The sequence below is a fragment of the Pongo pygmaeus genome, chromosome 9 (assembly GCF_028885625.2).
Source record: "Pongo pygmaeus isolate AG05252 chromosome 9, NHGRI_mPonPyg2-v2.0_pri, whole genome shotgun sequence".
NCBI lineage: Eukaryota > Metazoa > Chordata > Mammalia > Primates > Hominidae > Pongo > Pongo pygmaeus.
This window is the reverse complement of record NC_072382.2, coordinates 2465457-2486274: the sequence shown is the minus strand read 5'-3', so window position 1 is coordinate 2486274 and position 20818 is coordinate 2465457. Positions and strand designations below refer to the sequence as shown.

The following is a 20818-nucleotide window of genomic DNA, read 5'->3' as shown; positions in this document are numbered from 1 at the left end:
AAACAAGTACCCGTACCCGCAGGGCCACCTGGGGGCTTGGGCACCTGCTCCTCCCTTGGGGCATTGCTGCCCTCCACCAGCCACAGAGCACCTTGAAAGACCAAGGATATGGGCACAGTATCTGTCCAGCCAGAGAAATGCGGGCCAGCAGCACAGGCTCCACTGCCCTGCAGCCACCCTGCCCGGCCTGCCCACAGAGAATCAGGTCACTCAGGGAGTCACCCTGCCCCGGAGTCCTGCCCCCAGCTGGGCCACAGGCTGGTAGGGGTCTGGGCCCTGTTGCGTCTCCGAAGACCTCTGCTGCCCATGGCACTGCAAGCAAGGACTCAAGTGAGGGGCCCCCTGGGGGTGGCAGTCAGGACACCGAGGCCTATCCGGGTTTTGGAGGAAATGAGCTTCCACATCTGCACTGGGGTGGGGCTCTGGAGCCTAGAGGAGAAACAGTGGTTCACATCAGCTACTATTGAATTCAGTTTGTCTGAAAGACTGCGAAACCACACACCTTTTCTGGCTAGCAGTTAACCACATTAAAAAAAAAAAAAAAAAATTCTTACTAAACCAGTCCTCTGACCCAGCCGCGTCCCAGGGAAGTCCGCCTCTCGTTTTGCAGTTGAGGTAACAGGGCCAGCTGGGAGCTGGGTTTTGGCCCACCTGTGCTGCATGGAAAGGACAGTGGGTTTTAAGCAGAAGGGAACCCCTGCCCTGATTTCACAGACTCCAATCATCTACCTCTGAGACCCAGGCCTCTTGCCACAAAGGGGGAACTCTTTGTAGGCAGGAGGGCAGAGGGGGCCTCCAGGGTGGTCTGGGGGAGGGACCACGCCCTCACGGTCAGCCGTTCACCCCCAGGGCTGCCCTCCATCGTGCACACAGAACAAGCTGACTTGTCCCTGCCCGGTTGACTTAGAGGAAGTCAGCACTGCCAGTCACCACAGTGCCACAGCCTGCCCCCCACGGAGGGAGCTACAGACTGGCAGTGACCCCTACATACCCTTAAAGGAACCAGAGCTGTCTCAGACTCCCACAGCTCCTCATTACCTGAGACAGGTAAGCCTTCACCTGCTCCCTCCAAGCCCTGCGGTGAGGAATTACATGCGGTTCTCCGCTAGGAACCCTGATTGCCCCCCACCGCTGCCCCTGTTATGGCCTGAAGTCAGGGAGTGTCACATGCATGCTTTGTCTCTGCCCAGCTCCAGGCAGGCCACACAGTCCCTGGACACCATGCCCCACATCCTAACCTCACACCACCGGGCGCCCAGAGGAGACAGACCACAGTGTCCCCACCACCGCGTCCCAGGGAAGTCCGCCTCTCGTTTTGCAGTTGAGGTAACATGGCCAGCTGGGAGCTGGGTGCAAACTCTGGTCTGTCTGCTCCAGAGCCCCATAAAGCCTCCCAACTGGGCACGTGGATCAGAAATGCACCATGGCAGGTGGGGCATGGGCACAAATGGAACATGTCAGCAAACCAGAAGTAATTTAATACAATATCTGTTGTCATTTATTTAGTGAGGACCTAACTAAGGCCATATGTCACAACTGGTGGATGGGTGATTCTTTCCTCCTTCTCTCCCTGTTATTTCTTGGTCATTGACTTACTGAGGAAATCAGGTCATGTGTCCTATAGAGCATCCCCCTCACTGGGATTTTGCAAGTGGCCTCCTGTAGTATCATTTCGCGCGTTCCTCTGGCCTGAGTATTTCCAGTAAACTTGTACTTAGAGCACGAGGCTTGGTGAGATCGATCTATCCATCCATCTATCCATCCATCCAGGCAAGGAAGCATTGTGGATGGGAGCACTTTCTGTGCACTGTCCAAAGGCCTTTACTGCTTTGGAGCTATGACGCTCCATGCGGAATCCCTGACCTCACCAGGAGCTGGAGTCTGGCAGGACTTTAGTAGCACTGCTGCCTCAGGCATCTGTGGGAGTCCTGAAGAAGGACGCAACCCCATCAGCTACTGGGTTTCCCCGAGTTACAGTTCACAGGTTAATCACGGCAGGGACACATGTCAGATTCTCTCCGTTTGCTTGCCAGGATTCAACATCATGAGTGGTCTCCCTATTGACCTCCACAGATCATCAGAGAAATGCAAATCAAAGTCCACTGGTTTTTCCCCTCAGTATCAGGATGAACTTGGGATCTGAACCCCATCAACGCAGCTCATCCACTTCCTCTGTTATTTTCAATGAGGCTTACCCACTGCATCTTCGGCTTGGGAAGAAGGGGGAAGACAAGGACACCTTCAAGTTCCACTGATATGGCCCTAGGGGGCCTCTGATAACTTCCCTGCCTTCTGCTGTGATGAGTACTCCCAGCTTAGCTTGCACATCTCCTGCCACAGACCTGGAATCTGCCAGGGGCCCTGGTTTCTTTCAGGGGGAAATGGTACCTAGAGGCCACAGTCTGGGGTCTAGAGATGCTCTTAGCTACTGAGTGGTCCTTGGTCCTGGGCCTTTCCAGTAAACAGAGATATTTAAGTAAACGTCATCATGGATGCATACTGATAGTCCTCATTCAAAAGCAGGGATGGAGGATTTTTGGTTAACCTCTTCTAACTTACATCTGTATTTTTTTTTCTCCCATGCCAAAAGTTTCCATTTTTTTCAACTTTTTAATAGGTTCAGGAGGTACAAGTGCAGGTTTGTCACAAAGGTATATTGCATGATGCTGAGGTTTGGAGTACAAACGATCCAGTCTCCCACGTAGTGAGCAGAGCACCTACAAGTAACTTTTCAACCCTTGCTCCCCTTCTTCCCTCCCCACTCTTATATTCCCCAGTGTCTCTTGTTCTCATCTTTATGTCCACATGTATTTGATGTTTAGCCCTCACTTATCATCCATGAGACCACGCAGTATTTGGTTTTCAGTTTCTGCATTAATTCACTTAGGACAATGACCTCCAGCTGCATCCAGGTTGCTGCAAAGGACATGATTTTCATGTCTGCATAGTATTCCATGGTGTATATATACCACATTTTCTTTATTCGATCTACCATTGACAGGCACCAGGGTTGATTCTGTCTTTCTGCCATGAATGTACAGGTGCATGTGTCTTTTTGGTAGAACGACTAATTTTTCTTTGGGTACACACTCAGCACATGGGACTGCTGGATCGAATGGTAGTTCAACTCTTGCTTCTTTGGGAAATCTCCAAACTGCTTTCCATGGTGGCTGGACTCATTTACATTCCCGTCAACAGGGTGTAAGTGTTCCCCTTTCTCTGCTGCCTCTCCAGCATCTGTTGTTTTGAGACTTTTTAAACAAAGGCCATTCTGACTGGCATGAGATGGTATCTCATTGTGACTTTAATTTGCATTTCTCTGATGATCAGTGATGAGCATTTTTTCATGTGTTTGACTGCTTGTATGTCTTCTTTTTAAGAAGTGTCTACCGTATCTTTTGCCCACTTTTTAATGGAGTTGTTTTTTTGCTTGTTGATTTGTTAATTCTTTGTAGACACTGGATATTAGGCCTTTGTCAGTTCAAAGTTTGCTAATATTTTCTCCCATTCCATAGGTTATCTGTTTATTCCCTTGGCAGTCTCTCTTGCTGTGCAGAAGCTCTTTAAGTCCCACTTGTGAATTTTTAGTTTTGTTGCAATTGCTTTTGAGGACTTAGCTATATATTATTTGCCAAGGCCAATATTGAGAAGGGTATTTTCTTCCAGGATTTTTTCAGTTTGTAGTCTAATGTTTACATCTAATCTTTTTTTTTTTAATTTTTTGTTTTTGAGATAGAGTTTCGTTCTTGTCACTCAGGCTGGAGTGCAGTGGTGCAATCTCCTGCCTCAGCCTCCCGAGTAGCTGGGACTACAGGTGCGTACCACCACACCCAGCTAATTTTTGTATTTTTAGTAGAGATGGGGTTTCACCATCTTGGCCAAGCTGGTCTCAAACTCCTGACCCCATGATCCACCCACCTTGGCCTCCCAAAGTGCTAGGATTACAGGCATGAGCCACTGTGCCTGGCCACGTCTGTCTTTAATTTTTGTATATGGTGATAGATAGGAGTCTGTCTTCATTCCTCTGCATATGGGGAGCCAGTTATCCCTGCGCCATTATTGAATATGAAGTCTTTTCCCCATGGCGTATTTTTGTTGATTTTATTGACGATCAGATGGCTGCAGGTGTGTGGCTTTATTTCTGAGTTCTCTATTCTGTTCCATTGGTCTATGTGTCTGTTTATGTACCAACACCATGCTGTTTTGGTTACTGTAGCCTTGAAGTATAGTTTGAAGTCAGGTAATGTGATGCCTCTGGCTTAGTCTCTTTTTTGGTATTTGGGATCTTTTTTGGTTCTACATGAATGTTAGAATAGTTTTTTCTAATTCTATGAAAAGTGACATTGGTAGTTTGATAGGAATAGCATTGAATCTGTAGATTGCTTTGGGACATATGGCCATTTTAACAATATTGATTCTTCCAACCCATCAGCATGGAATGTTTTTCCATTTCTGTCACCTATGATTTCTTTCAGCAGTGTTTTGTAACTCTTGTGTAGAGATCTTTCACCTCCCTGGTTAGATGTATTCCTGGGTATTTTATTATTTTTGTGTCTATTATAAATGGAATTGCATTCTTGATTTGGCTCTGAGTTTGAACATCATTGGTGTATAAGAATGCTGCTAATTGGCCAGACGCGGTGGCTCATGCCTGTAATCCCAGCACTTTGGGAGGCCGAGGCGGGCAGATCACGAGGTCAGGAGATCAAGACCATCCTGGCTAACACGGTGAAACCCCGTCTCTACTAAAAAATACAAAAAATTAGCCGGGCTTGGTGGTGGATGCCTGTTGTCCCAGCTACTCGGGAGGCTGAGGCAGGAGAATGGTGTGAACCTGGGAGGCAGAGCTTGCAGTGAGCCAAGATCTCATCACTGCACTCCAGCCTGCGTGACAGAGTGAGACTCTGTCTCAAAAAAAAAAAAAAAAAATGCTAATTTTTGTGCATGGATTTTGTATCCTGAGACTTCACTTACAGTTCCAGGAGGCTTTTGGCAGACTCTTTAGGGTTTTCTAGGCATAGAATCTTATCACTGGTGAAGGGAGATGGTTTGGGTTCCTCGTTTCCTATTTGGATCCCCTTTTATTTCTTTCTCTTGCCTGATTTTTCTGGTGAGGACCTCCAGTATTATTTTGAATAAGAGTGGTGAAAGTAGGCATCCTTGTCTTGTTCCTATTCTTAAGGGGAATGTGTCTCGCTTTTACCCATTCAGTACCACATTTGCCATGGGTTTGTCATAGATGGCTCTTATTATTTTGAGATATGTTCCTTTGATGCCTATTTTTGTTGAGGGTTTTTAAATGAAGGGATGATGAATTTTATCAAACTTTTTTTCTACATCTATTAAGATGATCATACGGTTTTTGTTTTTAATTCTGTTTATATGTGAATCATATTTTGTAAAACCTCCATTCTTGGTGATACCAACACAATTACTTACCTCAACCTGCAATTCCCATGCAGCACTCTTAGAATAATATAACAAATAGTATCACAACAATTATGTGGTCACTGCATGCAGCTCTATTTGTCTTCAGCAGTAACCCGCTAGAAATATGTTACCTGAAATCAGTCCTTCTGGGTGGTTAAGCCACTAATTCAGCACACATTTTTAGGTTCATTTGTTTCATTTCAATTTTGACGGACTGCTTTTTCTGGTTAAGATTTATTTAGGGATTTTTCACCAAGCAATTACGAACAACTTTTTAAAAATTATGCAAGCTATTTATTTACATGGCTCCAAAGTGAAATCTATAAAACCAGGTACATTCAGAGACATCTTGATTCCATACGCCGCCTCCCCCACCTCCTTTTGAGGTAAACTTTTAAGATTTGGAGGCTTCTATTGCTTTTGTTTTTAATATACATCCAGACTTGCATCCTCCCTTTTATCAGATGAAGAATAGCTGCTATATTTTTATTCACTGTGCTTTTTCACTTAAAAAGTATCCTGATACACCAGGTGTGGTGGTTCATACCTGTAATCTCAGCACTTTGGGAGGTTGAGGTGCGAGGACTGCTTGAGGCCAAGAGTTCAAGACCACCCTGGCCAACACAGCAAGACCCTGTCTAAAAAAAATAATTAAATAAATCCTGATAATCACTCCATAATAAGAGAGATCTATGCATTCCTTTTTTACAGCTGCATAATATTCCACAAATCTCTGATTCAACCAATCTCCTACAATGGGCATTTGCAGTTTTCCAAACAGTACTTTCACAAGCAGCCCTGCACATGCGGCTTTTCCCGCCTTTGCCAGTGCCTTCAGGTAGGTTCTGGGGAGGGGGTTGCTGGGTCACAGGTCAGCGCAGATGGTTTTGCTAGATGTTGCCAAATCCCCTCCTCATAGACTCCACCCTCTTGCATGCCCACCAGCAAATGCCAAAGGATTTCTGCCAGCCAGACGGGACCTCAGTGACATTTTCCTCGACACCCCTCTTGCCAGGAGTGAAGGCAGCCCCTTCTCACATGTTCAAGGGCCCCCTGTGGGTCACTGTCCTGTGAGTGGTGTTCACATCTCCTGCTTGCTGTGGGTTTTCTTCTGTTTTCAGAAACTCTTTCTATAGTAGAAAGATTAACCCTTCGTGAAACATCACATCTTCCCCCAGCCTGGCATTGGCTGTTTCCCGTTAAGTTTGTTTTTTTTTTTTTTTTCTGAGATGGAGTTTCACTCTTACTGTCCAGGCTGGAGTGCAACGGCACGATCTTGGCTCACTGCAACCTCTGCCTCCCAGGTTCGAGCAATTCTCCTGTCTCAGCCTCCCAAGTAGCTGGGATTACAGGCATGTGCCACCACGCCCGGCAAATTCTGTATTTTTAGTAGAGACGGGGTTTCACCATGTTGGTCAGGCTGGTCTTGAACTCCCAACCTAAGGTGATCCGCCTGCCTTGGCCTCCCAAAGTGCTGGGATTACAGGCATGAGCCACCATGCCCGGCCAACGTTGCTTCTTTCTTATGTGGTCAAACACATAAATCTCCTCCATGCGTCTAGCTTTCAAGTCATAGAAAAGTTTCTTCACTCTCAAGTTAAAGAATTTCAGGCGCTTTCTTTAGGTACCCAAGTGGTTTTCTGACCCCCTGGGAGTCTATCCTGGTGTGTGACATGACAAGTGGGTGCAGTCTGATCACTTTCCACGTGGCCTCCCACCCACCCCACAGCACGCATGAAGCCGCCCATCTGTTCCCCACCAGTTGGAGATGCTGCCTCTTTTACAAAACTTCATATACAATGGAGTTACATGTGGTTTTGAAAAAGCTGTTCCATTGGTAATCTGCCTGCCTATAAGGCAGTGTCATGCTGTTTTAATTAGCAAAGCTGTATGTTTTATAATATTTGAGCCATCCTAGCCAAGAGCACAGACGTGACTCTTCACAAGGGAACAGCTGGAGACGCCACAGAACAGAATGCCAAGCCCAGGGCCCGCCAAGATCAAACGCTTGAAGCGCATGGTTCCTGGGGCTGCTCAGATATAGCCAGAGGAGGTTCCCGTCCCCCGTCTCCAGCTGCTCCCCTCTTTGGGGCAGGGTGGGGATGCCTCTGGGAGGGGTCTACCCCTCTCAGTCAGAGCTCCTTCTGCTCCCTCCTCTGAGCTGCCCCGGCTGCTCTGCGTGGAAGTCGAGGAGACAGCCCCTGGCCCCAGGGTGGGGTGAGGGGTCCCAGTGCAGCTGGGCTGCCTCCATGCAGAGGAGCGTTCCAGGGCCGAAGGGAGTGCAGGGGTGGGGGTCCCTGTCCAGCTGCTCTGCCTGTGGTTCCTGCTCTCTGAATCTCTTCGAGTCTCTGCCTGGAGCAAGTTCAGCTAGGAGCTGGGGAGAGCTACTCAGAGCACCCTTCCAGTGCACCCCAGAGTGTGATTTGGGAAGGCAGCAGAGAAAGGCGTGCACCTTAGCAGATATGGAGGCAAAGCCAAGAGCCCCCGCCCCCAGGGAACCTGCACCCTCTGGGTGAAGGCGGCCATAGCTCACCCGCTGCCAGGACGCAGGCACAGAACAAGGCTTTGAGAGCCAACTCTCAAAGGGGACAGTCCTCAGGGTGCTTCCTGGTGGCAAGTGCTAGGTGGGAGTGGGGGTGTCCGTGGATACTAACTGGGCCTGAGGCCAGGAATAGTGCACCACCTCACTCGAGACCACAGCATCCTACAGGCTTCTGGGCATCCTAAGGGCTTCTGGGTGTCCTGAGGGCTTTCTGGGTGTGACATGAGCAAAGTGGCCAGGCCTAGTTGTCTCATCTGTAAGGCGACCCAAATGTCCCCATCTGTGAGCAGATGAGCGAAATGGGGAGCAGAGCCCAGGCCCCAGGTCCCAGAGTGGGCAGGGGCCTGTCCTGGGGTCAGCTCCCCAGCCCGGCTCTTCAATCAGTTCCTGCTGGAGGTGGCCAGGCAGATGCCAGCAGACTCCAGGCGGCTCATCCTGAGAGTCCCGTGCCGATGAGGGAGCCACGACCCTCCAGGGAACCTTTCTGCTGGTCCATCCCACACAGTGCCTGGGACCACAGCCGGGTCCTTCTGGTGCTCAGAGACCTCCAAGGGCAACGACAGTGCCGATCCCATGGCCCCGAGCCTCAATCCTCTAAGACAGGGTTCCCCAACCCCGGGTCCGTGGCCTGTTAGGGAGCAGGCCGCACAGCAGTGAGTGAGCGTCAGGTGAATGCGCACGGCCACCTGAGCTCTACCTCCTGTTGGATCAGCGGTGGCATTAGATTCTCGCAGGAGCACAAATCCTATTGTGAACTGCACACACAAGGGATCTAGGTTGCACGCTTCTTATGAGAATCTAATACCTGATGATCTGAGATGGAACAGTTTCATCCCAAGATCACCACCGCCTCGGTGGAAAAATCTTTCTTCCATAAAACAGGTCTCTGGTACTAAAAAGGTTGGGGACTGCTGCTCTACGGGGAACAGTGTTTCTGCAGAAGGGCTCAGGCACCCCCTTGGACCCACCACCCTTAACCGGGATCCTTCTGGAAGCACCACGCCTGCTCAGACGGACCCCACACCCTGAACCAAACATTAGAACTTCCCAGGAGATGATCGAGAAATGGGAAGACACCTGGGTCCCATCATGGATCTTCCCCACCTCCAGCCGGGGCCTGCTCCCCAGAGAGAAGCCCCTCCCCAGCCAGCACCCACCCACGTGGGGCTCCCAGAAGAGGGCTGGGCCAGGCAGCGGAAGCCACACCCCATCACATGGTCAGATGCCTCGTGTAAAAACGGCCCCCCAGACTAGGGTCACGCGGCATCCCTGTGGTCACCCAGCTGGTACCAGAGACACCAGCCGCCTCCCTTTGTCAACCACGATAATTTTGCATCTGTGAGGTCTGGGGTTTCTCATGGTGCTCGGAGGAGCTGCTGGAGAGAGACAGCTACCCACCAGGAAGGGGTGTGGAGGCCAGGACGGTCTCACCGACATACCTGCAGGGACCCCAGATGCAAGCAGAGCATGGTATAGGAGCGTCCAGGGGCTGGAGTGACCCATGGTGACAGCAATCCCATAGTGGCCAGCCCCAAGGCACCTCCCGAGAGTGAAGCCAGACCCTGCTGCCCTCCCCTCAGTAACCAAATCCTTGGGGTCTGCATCAAAGTGGCCCAGGATGGTAATATTCATTGCCTCATTCTCCCCTCCAGCAGCAGATGTTGGGCTTCTGGAAGCTTCTCTGCGGCATCTCCCCGGGCCGACACCATGCTCTCCTGGCACTGGCCACACACCGGCAACTCGCCTTGGGCATCTGCTCTCTCTCAGCTCTTCCTGGGCCTGTAATGTTCTCCTGGCATCACCGCCCTTGGGAGCTGTCTCCTCCCACAGGTGCCTGAGATGAGATTGTCCCAGCCTTGTTGTTCTTGCCCGTGGACAGAGTCTTGAATCGCAGCGAGATATCACAGGGGCCAAAAGCCAGTTTGGAATGTCAGGGCTAGGGAGGGCTCGTCCACCTCCCAGACAAGGCGGGTAGAATGCAGGGAACTGGGGGCCCTGCCTAGGGCCGAGCAGGGGCTCAGGACCAGGACGCGTGCATCTGCACCTTGGCTACAGGGACCGGTGGCATTCCCATCGCTGGAAGGCATGAGCTCCCTGGACCCGCTGCATCAAGACCCCTGCGTCAGGACCAGCTCCCTGGACCTGCTGCCCTGTTAACAGCATCCCTGGGACTTGAGGACGCTTGCTCGTCTGAGCAGCTCTGGATCACACTGGCAAGGACATCGAGTACAGAAGGAGCAGACTTGAAACCAGCCTGGCAGCAGGAGGGGAATTCTCGGCACCCAAAGCCTTTAAAAATGGGGGCATCAGCCACCCAGGTGGAGTTGCCTGTCAACTCCTGTCACTCTGACACCCTCGGTAGGCACGGTGCTCCTGCCCATCTCAGCTGCCCCCAAAGGCACTCAGCTCCGCACAGCCTGTTTCCAGCTCTGGAGCAGACATAGGGTGGGTTTGGAGCTGTACACCCTTCCTGTCCTCTGCAAGACGTGCCACATGCCAGGACGGCACGTGGCTGACATGCCAGCTCCCTGGCTCCAACCACCTGACTTCGCACTGGCCCGCCCAACTGCATCCCTGGCCCTCATGCCCAGTGGAAGTTCATCCCATCGGCACCCAGGAGTGTCCCCTCAAAGCCCCTCCCTCAGACCCGGCCCTGTGACACAACGCAGCCCGCACATTATGTGCAAAGTTTTCAGTACCTCGCAACTGCCAAACAAAAAGGGACCCTCCTGCCTCCAGCACCCCAGGGTTGTAGGCTCAAGCTGCAAGCACCATACCCACAGGGAGCTGTGTCTTCAGTGCCAGGCATGGGTGAATGTTCCCTCCAACCGAGGCACCCTGCACTGAAGGCACCAGCACCAGGAGCCTGCCACAGAGAATGAGACGCAGACTCAGAAGGCCCAGGACCCTGGCCAAGGCAGCCCAGCCACAGGGCCACGCCCAGACACAAAGCCCTGCCACCTGATCCACGCCCACCAGGCACTGCCCAGGCCACCTGCAAGGACCCAAGTCCCTACCATCCTCCTGACCCCCTGTCCCCACACAGGCTGGGGAGGCCCTTTCTCCGAGGCTTCAGGCTCTTTTGCCACCTAGACTACCCCCTCCCCGGCTGACAGCCAGGGGTAAGGGATGCCTGTGTTCCCCCCAACTAGTACGAAGCCACAGTTAGGCACTCGACATGTTGGCAAGAGTGGATCCAGAAACACTGGGCTGGGTCTGCAATGGAGGTGAGGGGACACCAGACAGCCAGGGGATGAGACCAAGGGCTCATGCCCCACAGAAGGTGGCACTGGGAAAAGCCCCAAAAGGAATTCCCAGTTTTCCTGGGAATCTAGGGCTGAGGAGTGGGTGGAGGGATCTTAAAGAAGATGGAGAGAAAGAGACCTGATGCCCAGAGAGCCCCGTCTTCCTCTGTGCCCAGCCCCACCACCTGCCTTGGCCTCTGGCCTCCCTGCCCAGTTGCAGAACAACGGCCCAGCAGCTGCTTCGGACTCCAATGCCAGAGCCTGGAGACAGGAGGGCACTGGAGTCCACAAAGTTGGGTGCTGCACCCTGAGAGCTGGCTCTGTGTGGCCTTGTCTTTTGGGGAGGCAACCAGATCAGCCCAGTCTACCTCCAGGACCTGCTTCTGGCTCCATTGTTGATTAACACGCATCCGCGAGGGTTCTGCCAACACCCCTGGAAAGTTCTTGGGAAACAGGGAAAGCCAAGGCTGTAGGAGCGGGGAACAGGGGCTGCTGACCCAGACTTAGGTTTGAAAGCCTACAGGGGCAGTCTCCATGCACTACAGGTCCCCCCTCAAATCCCTCTCCTTGGCCACAAGGATCTCCAAGCATCTCAGCAACCAGAGTAGATGGCCAGCTGGATGTCCACAGCCCTGGCCAAGGCTCACAGCAAGGGAGCTAGGACCTCTGGGTGCAGCAGGGCTGTATGGACCCCCATCCCCTCAGCTAAGATGGGAGCTGCCCCCAGTGGGGGCGCAAGCAACCACAGATAACTGGGGGTGTTGGGGGCAGGAAGCCTAAGCGGGCAAGGGTCGTGGCCCAGGTGCCGTGTCCACCCCGGCCAGCCCAGGGAGGCCAGAAGGAACACAGGAAGAGCTGCTCTCCTTGAGGGGGGGGGTCCCCGAGGAGGGGACAGGATATCCTGGCTGGCTTCCCCAGCCGCACACAGGAGAGTTCGCCCTAGCCCTGTAGGGTCAGCGGAACACCGGCTCCTGCCTCAACCCCTCTGTACACACGCCTGGGCCCTGGCTCTTCAAGGCCAGGCTTGTCGTCTTCAGGCCAGAAACCACAATATTTCTCATTTCACAATCCACCTAAGGACAGGGCCCTGTCTCTGCCACCATTGCCAAGACTTCTTACAGCAACACAAGGGCTGGACTGGCGCAGGGTTGGACCTGATTTCGTGAGGCTGCAGGTGGCCTCCAGCTACTCTGCCATCCTGGCTCTATGACCAGGTCTCCCCTCGAGAGACTGGTCCTGCCAACCTCCTAGGGCACTGAGGGTGGGAGCGCATCTCCCAGGCCCCCACCAAGCCACATGTCCTGCCCAGTCAGGGTCCACCTCCACTCCCACCCCACATGGAGGTACCTAGGTCGGGGGCTGTTCATGACAACTTCCCAGGGCCAGGCACACGTCTTACAGGGACAGATCCCAGAGCCGGAAAGGACCAGCCCCAGGTCTGGCCACTTCACAGAAGCATCCCTTTCCCGGCCACCCCCTCACAGAAGCCATCCTGCCCCTGTCCCCAAAAGCCACCCCTGCCTTGCCAGCTCTGCGGAGGCTGGGCGAAGGTAGACTCTGCTGAGCAAACTTCCGAGACCTAAACAATCCAAATCAGGAAGAAAACACAAGTGCAAGCAGAGACTTCCTCTGGGGCGCGGCGAGCCCTCTTCCTCCTCTTCCTCCACACGGGTGGCTGCAGTGAGCCCAGAGGCACGTGTCCACAAACCTGAATACAAGCGAGAATTCAGGGGGTCTGCGGGCACTTTGCCTTGGCCTCTGGCTGAGGAGGTCTTCCCACCCCTGGACATCTCAGAGAGTCTGGGGTCCGGGAGGCAGGTGGCCACCAGCACACAGCACCTGTGAACCTGGCATCTGCTGGACATTTGCACAGTGGCATCAGACTTGGGTCGGTTCCCCTGGGGTCACTGCACACAAATATCTCCCAAACCCCAAGCCAAGCCCCCGCTGCTGCAGCCACGAGCAGAGCTAGCTCCTCTCACAGACCAGCAGCGGCTGTGGCTCGGGCACCCACTGACATGTCAGGAGACAGGGGCTTGGGAGCTGGGCTAGGGAAAAGTCTCCAAGACCACACCCCAACCACATCTTTGAGGACAGAGGTGGGTGAGACTTCCCCTTCCTGATGTGGAAGGCCTCCTCTCAGCAAGGAAGGCAGTAGCCCTGCGACCCCTACCCCATCCCCTCACCTGAGACGATGCTTGACGCCAGTTGGGGCCTGGCTCCTGCTGTCACCCGCCCTGAGGCCCTGGTGGCAGCTGCCAGCAGGTATGGACAGGCCTCTGGATGCCCTCCAGCCAGTTCTCTACTGAGCCTGCTCGAGGCAGAGGAGATGCTTCCACCTGAGGACGCTCAGAGAGACCACCCTTCAGCCCTCAGGTGAGCCCCACGGCCATCAGCCATAGGATGGCTGGGTAGAGGCTCCCAGGCCAGAGGCTGGCACCACACCAAAAGGCCGCCGGCTGGGCAGCCAGGAAGTAGGGCCACTGGGGCAGCGGGGGAAGGCCCCAGGCAGGCATGGAGGAGAGCAGCCTGGACCTTCCCGGAGGTGACTTCCCAGGCCCGTCCCTAAGAAATCCAGTGCCCAGCCCTGCTCAGGCACGCTGTACCGAGAATTGGAACCACCTGGTAAGGGGGGGAGGGGGCCAGGTGCCTCTGCTACCAGCGCTGCTTTCTCCGGGAACACAGCTGCCTCTTAGTGAGAGCTGCAAACGTGCCTCTCCGCTCTCTTCATCAAGCCAGGTTTTCATGAGCTTGGTTCAGTTAGTTAATGTGGGGCCCGTGGGGACGCCCCGTGGCATGCTGAGCCCTCAGGGAGCACCGCCACCGCCACCTTCCTATCCTGGACAGCCCCCTGCCCCAGAGTCCACCTGGGCCTCAGGGGGTCTGAGATGTGGCACCGGACGTCAGGGGCCTTCTCTCTTGGGGGCTCCTGAGCCTCGAGTCTCAGCCGACCTTGAGGAGGTATCTTACTGCACCCAAGGGTGCGCTCCCCAGCACGCTTCTCTTCCCAGAAGGATTCACACCTAGACTATCCTCCCGGAGGTGTGGAGCCAAATTCTGGGCTCCAGGTGGTCCCCTCCCCAGCCGGCTCCCTCCCCACGCCGGGCCTGCGAGAAGATGCGCACCCCCAGACACAGCAGCGCCTCTGAACTTCAAGGGAGAGTGCAGAGTTTGTGTTTCTGCGTTTCCCCACTTCCTTCCCTCCTCTGCTCCAGGGTCGCAGCTCCGACGGGGCAGGTGGCGCCGGGACAGAGCTCCCCCACACCAGCTCTCAGGAAGCACGTTCGTGCCGGCCGTCGCCGGTGGCGATACTCACACGGCGAAGTGGTAGACGAAGCATTTCCAGCCGGTGGGACGCTCGAGGAAGTTGTAGACGCGGCCCTGGACGTGGGTGCGCGCCAACAGCGGGCGGCGCGTGCTGTAGATAGAGACGCGCGGGTCTAGGCTCACCCGCGGCCGCGGGCCAAGGTCGGAGGCAACTGGGGGCGCGGCGGGAGCGGCCGGGGACGCAGGGGGCGCGGGACCTGGGGCGCCGGGCGCGATGGGCGCGTAGAGCGCGCCGCCCGCGGGGCCGCCCTCCGCCAGCTCCAGCGAGAAGGGGCACTTCTTGGCCAGGCCCGCGCTGCCCCGCCGGGCGCCTGGCAGGCGGCCCCAGCCCCAGCGCTTCCTCTCGGCCCTGGGCGGGGAGGAGGCCGCGGCCATAACGAGGAGGACCCGCGGGGGGCCGGCCCGGGCGGCGGCACCGGGAGCTGCAGCGAAGGCGAGCGCCCGGGCACAGTGCGGGCAGCCACTGTTGCCAGCCCCGCCGCGGGGGGCCGCTGCCGGCCCAGCCCTGGCGCTCGGGGCGGGGCCGGAGGGGGCAGTGGCCGAGGGCCGGTCCCATGGGACGGCGTGCCCCGCCCCCCCGCCTGCACGCCCCGCCCCCCCGCCTGCACGCCCCGCCCCCCGCCTGCACGCCCCGCCCCCGCCAGTCCGGCGCGCACAGGGCGTCCCTGCCCGCGCCCACCGGCTTGGCCCGCCCTCTCCCTCACGCACCGGCTTGGCCCTGCCTCCGCCTCACCCCCTGGCTTGGCCTGTCCACGCCCCCGCCCGCGCCCCCGCCCCCGCCCGAGCCCACCTGCTTAGCCCCGCTCGTGTCATCTACCCCGCTTGGCCCCGCCCCCTCCTCGCCCACCTGTTTGGCCCCGCCCCTATCTGCGTCTACCCCCGCTTGGCCCCGCCCCTCCCCGCCTACCTGCTTGGCCCCGCCTGCACCCACCTGCTTAGCCCCGCCCCGTCTGCATCTCCCCTGCTTGCCCCTGCCCTGCCGTCACCCACCTGCTTGGCCCCCACTTCTGATGGCCGCCTGCTTTGCCTGGCCCGGAGGAGGACCCCAGCTGCTCCAGGGAAGAAGGGGTAAGGCCTGGCCGATCCCATGACAGAGAACTGCGCAGCCCGGGCAGGAGGGGCGGGGTAGGGTGCCGGCATCTACTTTCCCCCGCTCTGAGCTACTCCGGAGTTGGGGGTGGGTGGGAGGAAAGGGATGTCCTGGGTGAGGGTGTGCTGGCCCCGCGATCACTGTGAGCGCCCCCAGGTGCCCAGGCGCGCGAGCTGCGGGCGGGGAATACGCTCGGGTCGCTTCCCACCGGGGCCCTTGGACCGGGAGGGTGAGATGGAACCACCACTGTCAGGTACCCCCCAGTGGGAGCTGTGCGGGTCGGGAGCCGGCAGGGCTGCTGGGGGGTGGGGGCGGCACAGCCGGGGTCTGGACCTGGTTTGACTGCCGGGCATAGTGGGCGGGGCCGCCTAGGCAGGTAAAGGGAGAGGCGCTTGCGGCCACCCTAGGGACTTGGAGAATGGGCGCCTTGTCCTCCCCACCGTCGGGACAGCGCTGCCGCTGCGCCCCTTGGATTCCCCTGGGTGGGGGTGGGTTGGTCACATCGGAAGATTTTCACAGGTCTCTGCACTGCCTCCCGCCCGCTACTGGCATTTGGGTCTCAGCACATCTCAGGCTTGGCGGGGTGGTGGGGGGCAGCCAGCAGAAAAGACCGGCATTTTTCAGGATATTGCACACAGCCCCGAGGCAGGGACTGAAGGTGGAGCTCAGCGGTGACTCTCCGCCCCGCCAGGAGACCCATAACTCATGCGACACTTCCAGGTCGTCGCTGAGCACCCTGGGCCAATTTGATGTATCTACCACACCCCTGCCGAAAGTCTGCTCTTTTATCGTGGACGGAGTCCAGCCCAGGCCCTTGACGCCTGACTCCCCACCCTAGTGTGGTGCCCACACAGGAGTGCACAGTCTGTATTTGCAGCAAGAGTGGATGGAGTGGGTCCCAGCTTGTGCTGGGCACTGTGATAACACAAGGGAGGCCGAGGAGAGGGTACCTTCCTGGGAAGCACATCAGTGAAGGTACAAAAGGGCAGCGGGCCAGAAGATGGGAGCAGTTAGTCAGCTCTGCAGGGCACACAGCACGCATTCAGCAATTATTTTCCGGGTGAACGTACACACACCTGCATGGAGTCTCTGCCTTCCCCTCCCACCTCAGCAGGAGGAAGGTGAGCTTTGAATGAGCAGCGTTTGGACAACTGGACAGTCATAAAGAAAAAGGATAGCTTGGGTCCATCTCACCACACACGAGAATAAATCTCAAATGAATCAGAGGCTTAAGTGTAAAGGGTGAGATGAAGCCATGCAAATTCTACAAGAATGTACAGGTCAATTCCTCAAGAACCTGTGAATTGGGAAAACATTTCCAACTATGACTTGAAATCCAAAAGCAATAGATAAAATAAGAAAAATTAAAATAGAAGCACCATTAGCAAAGTAAAGGAGACAAATGACCAAATGGGAAAAGTATTTGCAGTTTCGATCACAAAGGATTAATATCACTGATACATAAAGAACATCCAAAACTGAGGTGAGGAACCTGCCAGACAGTCCTATGGAAAAGAGAGCAGAAGACATGAGCAGTTCATAGGAAATGGGGTTCATGACCTTTGCACTTATGAAAAAATGTTCAACCTCATTTATAACAAGAAAAATGCAAATTAAAAGTACACTCTGATACCACTGCTTGCTTATCAGATTGGCAAAAATCCAGACCTTTGATGGCAACTCTGTGGGAGAGGCAGCAGGCACAGGTGCACTCCTCATCACCGGTAGAAAAGAGACCTAGTGATATTACTAAATGTATCATTTGACACAGAAACCCCACTTCTGGGAAATAACCCAAAGATATATAGGAAAAATAGAAAAGTACATATACATAATGATAGTCAATGCAGCGTTTTTTATATTAGCAAAAGTCTAGAGACAATCACAATGTCCTTCAATTGCTTCAGCTGTGCTGTGGTACAGTCACACGATGGAGTGCGGTGATCAATATGATCACTAATACTCAAAGAACCAAAGGATCCCAAAGAACTCTGTGTGTGTGTGTGTGTGTGTGTGTGTATCAAAGAATGATGCTGAATTCCTTTGGAACCAAGATTTTCAGTATAAAAGATATAGATTTAAAAAATCAAAGAAGTACAAACCAGTCCTTAAATTGAATGGACTATATTAGCATAGACTCCTCAGCTATTTTATCTTAGGAAAAGGTATATCCTACTACTGTTAATTGTCAAGTTTGAGAAGGGGCTGATCAACAATGGGACAATTTGAGCATCAAAAAGAGTCATGGATTAAAACACATCAAATAGCTGAAAAGCCCATGCATTCATAATAATACTGAAAAATCCTATTTGGTCTTCTGCAGGTTGCTTTGCTCATTATTCTGAAGACGAGTGAAAAGGCAAGGCAGTCAAGTAGGTCAAGCCTCCATATTTTAAAAATTCTAGGCGGGAAGCAGTGGCTCGCATCTGTAATCCCAGCACTTTGGGAGGCCAAGGCAGGCTGATTGCTTGAGGTCAGGAGTTTGAGACCAGCCTGGTCAACATGGTGAAACCCTATCTCTACTGAAAATACAAAATTAGCCGGGTGTGGTGGCACATGCCTGTAATCCCAGCTACTCGGGAGGCTGAGGCAGGAGAATCACTTGGACCCGGGAGGCAGAAGCTGCAGTGAGCTGAGATCGCACCACTGCACTCCAGCCTGGGTGACAAGAGTGAAACTCCACCTAAAAAAAAAAAAATTCTAATAACTCACTAGGAAGGCTTCTTGGAGGCCCTCAGGGCTGTCTCCTGGGCCCTGAGCTGTGCCACAGCCTGCTGCTCTGGGGGTATGGGGTCCCATTGGCTTGGGGACACTGAGGCAGGAGAGAGGCTGGACAAGGGATTGGCTTCAAGCTCCCTGCAAGCTCCAAGGAGCTGAAGGGGGATGGATGGGGAACTGAGAGGAGGGAGTAAGGCCAGGCGCGCAGGTGAGGTAAGGTGGGGCTGGTCTGGGCTGGGTGTGGGCTCAGGTGAGGCCAAGGGCTGAGGGTGGGGGAGTAAGGGTGGATGGCCTGGTAGGACAGGCAATACAAGTAGGGCCTGACCGAGCCCAGTGGCCACTCTCTGTGTGAGCAAGGAGGTGAGGAGGGCCCCCATCAACTGAGGGAGCAGGACTGCAGGGTCCCAGCCTCCCAGCTGCCACCTGCTGTCTCCAGGACACACCCTCCACTGAGGAAAGCCCCTCCTCTATCATTCCGGTAGGTGCACATGTCCAGCCCTGGCTGTCCAGGATGCAAAGGCTGACAGACCTATCAGCCAGCATGAACAGGGAGGCAACCCTCTCCCAGCCTCTCAGGCCCTCAGGCTGTCCCAGAGCCTCAGAACCTTCTGGAAACACGGCACTCAATCTACTTCACACCAACCTTCCAGGGCTGTTTGCCGACATCCCTCAACTCACCAGGTTCACCTCATGTTCCTCCGGCACGGTCAGAGGCCCACAGTGGGAGGAGCCTCAGAGGTCACCAAGAATGCATGAGGAATGGGGAAGCTGAGGCTGACCAAGGGAAGGGTGTGTGGCTGCTGTGAGATCAGCATCTGTGGGCCAGGGCTGGGCTGCTAGAACAGCCAGGCCACCAGAGGCTTCCTGGCCAACATCCTCCTTCAGGTCATCTTCCTACCTATTCATTCATTCAATCATTCGTTCGTTCCCCCAGATCCTGGCAGAGCACCGGCTGAGTGCCAGGCACTGTTCTAGGCGCAGGTCACAGAGCTGTGTGCAAGACCACCAGGTAGTGGTGAGACAAAAAAAATGAAGGGGGCACAGGGTGGGGGTGCAGACTGTGGAGGGTGGTCAGCAAGGGTCCCAGGGGCGTCTCCACAGAGACCCTGGAGCAGGCCCTTCGGCAAATCTGGGAGGTATTTGCTGTTGGAGGACTCTGCATGCAGTAGGCACTCAATGCAGAATGGATGGGAGGGTAGGAGATGGGGTAGGGTGGCTGGACAGAGCCACCACCCTGTATTCCTCAAGCTGACGTGTCTCTCCAGAGGATCCTTCTAGCTGGCAAATGTCTCCTATGGATATGATGCCCCACATCTGTAAGGCATCGCCCCATTTAAGGCTTGTTGTTGTTTTTTAGATTCAGAGGGTATGTTACATAGGTATATTGCATGATGCCGAGGTTTGGGGTATGGATGATCCCATCACCCAGATAGTGACAATAGTAGCCAATAGTTTTTCAACCCTTGCTCCCCCACCATCTACTAGTCCCCAGTGTCTATTATTGTCATCTGTATGTCCATGAGCACCCGTCGTTTAGTTTCCACTTTCCCACTTATAAGTAAGAACATGTGGTATTTGGTTTTCTGTTCCTGAGTTAATTTGCTTAGGATAATGGTGTCCAGCTGGACCCATGTTGCTGCAAATGACATGGTTTTATTCTTTTTTATGGCTGCATAGTATTCCATGGTGTGTATATACCACATTTTCTTTACCCAGTCTACCACTGATGGGCACCTTGGGTTAATTCCAGGTCTTTGCTATTGTGAATAGTGCTGCAATGAACATGGAAGTACAGGTGTCTTTTTGGTAGAATGATTTTTCTTTTGTGTATGTATCCAGTAATTAATGGAATTGCTGGGTCAAATGGAACTTCTGTTTTGAGTTCTTTGGGATATCTCCAAACTGCTTTCCACAGTGGCTGGACTAATTTACATTCCCACCCACAGTGCATAAGCGTTCCCTGTTCTGCTCACTCTTGCCAGCATGTATTGTTTTTTGATATTTTAACAAAGGCCACTCTGACTGGTGTGAGATGGTATCTCACTATGGTTTTGATTTGCATTTCTCTAATGATTAGTGATGTTGAGATTTTTTTTATATGTTTGTTGGCCTCATGGATGTCTTCCTTTGAGAAGCATCTGTTCATCTCCTTTGAGCAATTTTTATGGGGTTATTTATTTTTTTCTTGTTGAATCATTTGAGTTCCTTATAGATTCTGGATATTAGACCTTTGTCAGATGCATAGATGCAAATATTTTCTCCCATTCTGTAGGTTGTCTGTTTACTCGGTTGATAGTTTCTTTTGCTGTGCAGAAGCTCTTTAACTTAATTAGGTCCCACTTGTCAACTTATATTTTTGTGGCAATGGCTTTTGAGAAATTAATCATAAATTCTTTCCCAGTGCTGATGTCCAGAATGGTATTTCTGATGTTTTCTCTTAGTAGTCTTATAGTTTGAGATCTTGCA

The 20818-nt window shown here is 53.9% G+C and overlaps 1 protein-coding gene across 2 annotated transcripts in view; it reads right to left on the bottom strand.

The window, feature by feature from the left end:
- Positions 1-14962, bottom strand: part of KCNQ1 (potassium voltage-gated channel subfamily Q member 1) — a 405949-nt gene extending 390987 nt beyond the window's left edge. For both annotated transcript variants that reach the window (XM_054438695.2, XM_054438696.2), the window contains exon 1: positions 14534-14962. In XM_054438695.2, the coding sequence (XP_054294670.1) occupies positions 14534-14919 (386 nt within the window). In that variant the 5' untranslated portion in view covers positions 14920-14962. The remainder of the gene's footprint in view (positions 1-14533) is intronic.
- Between the last annotated feature and the right edge of the window lie 5856 nt (positions 14963-20818).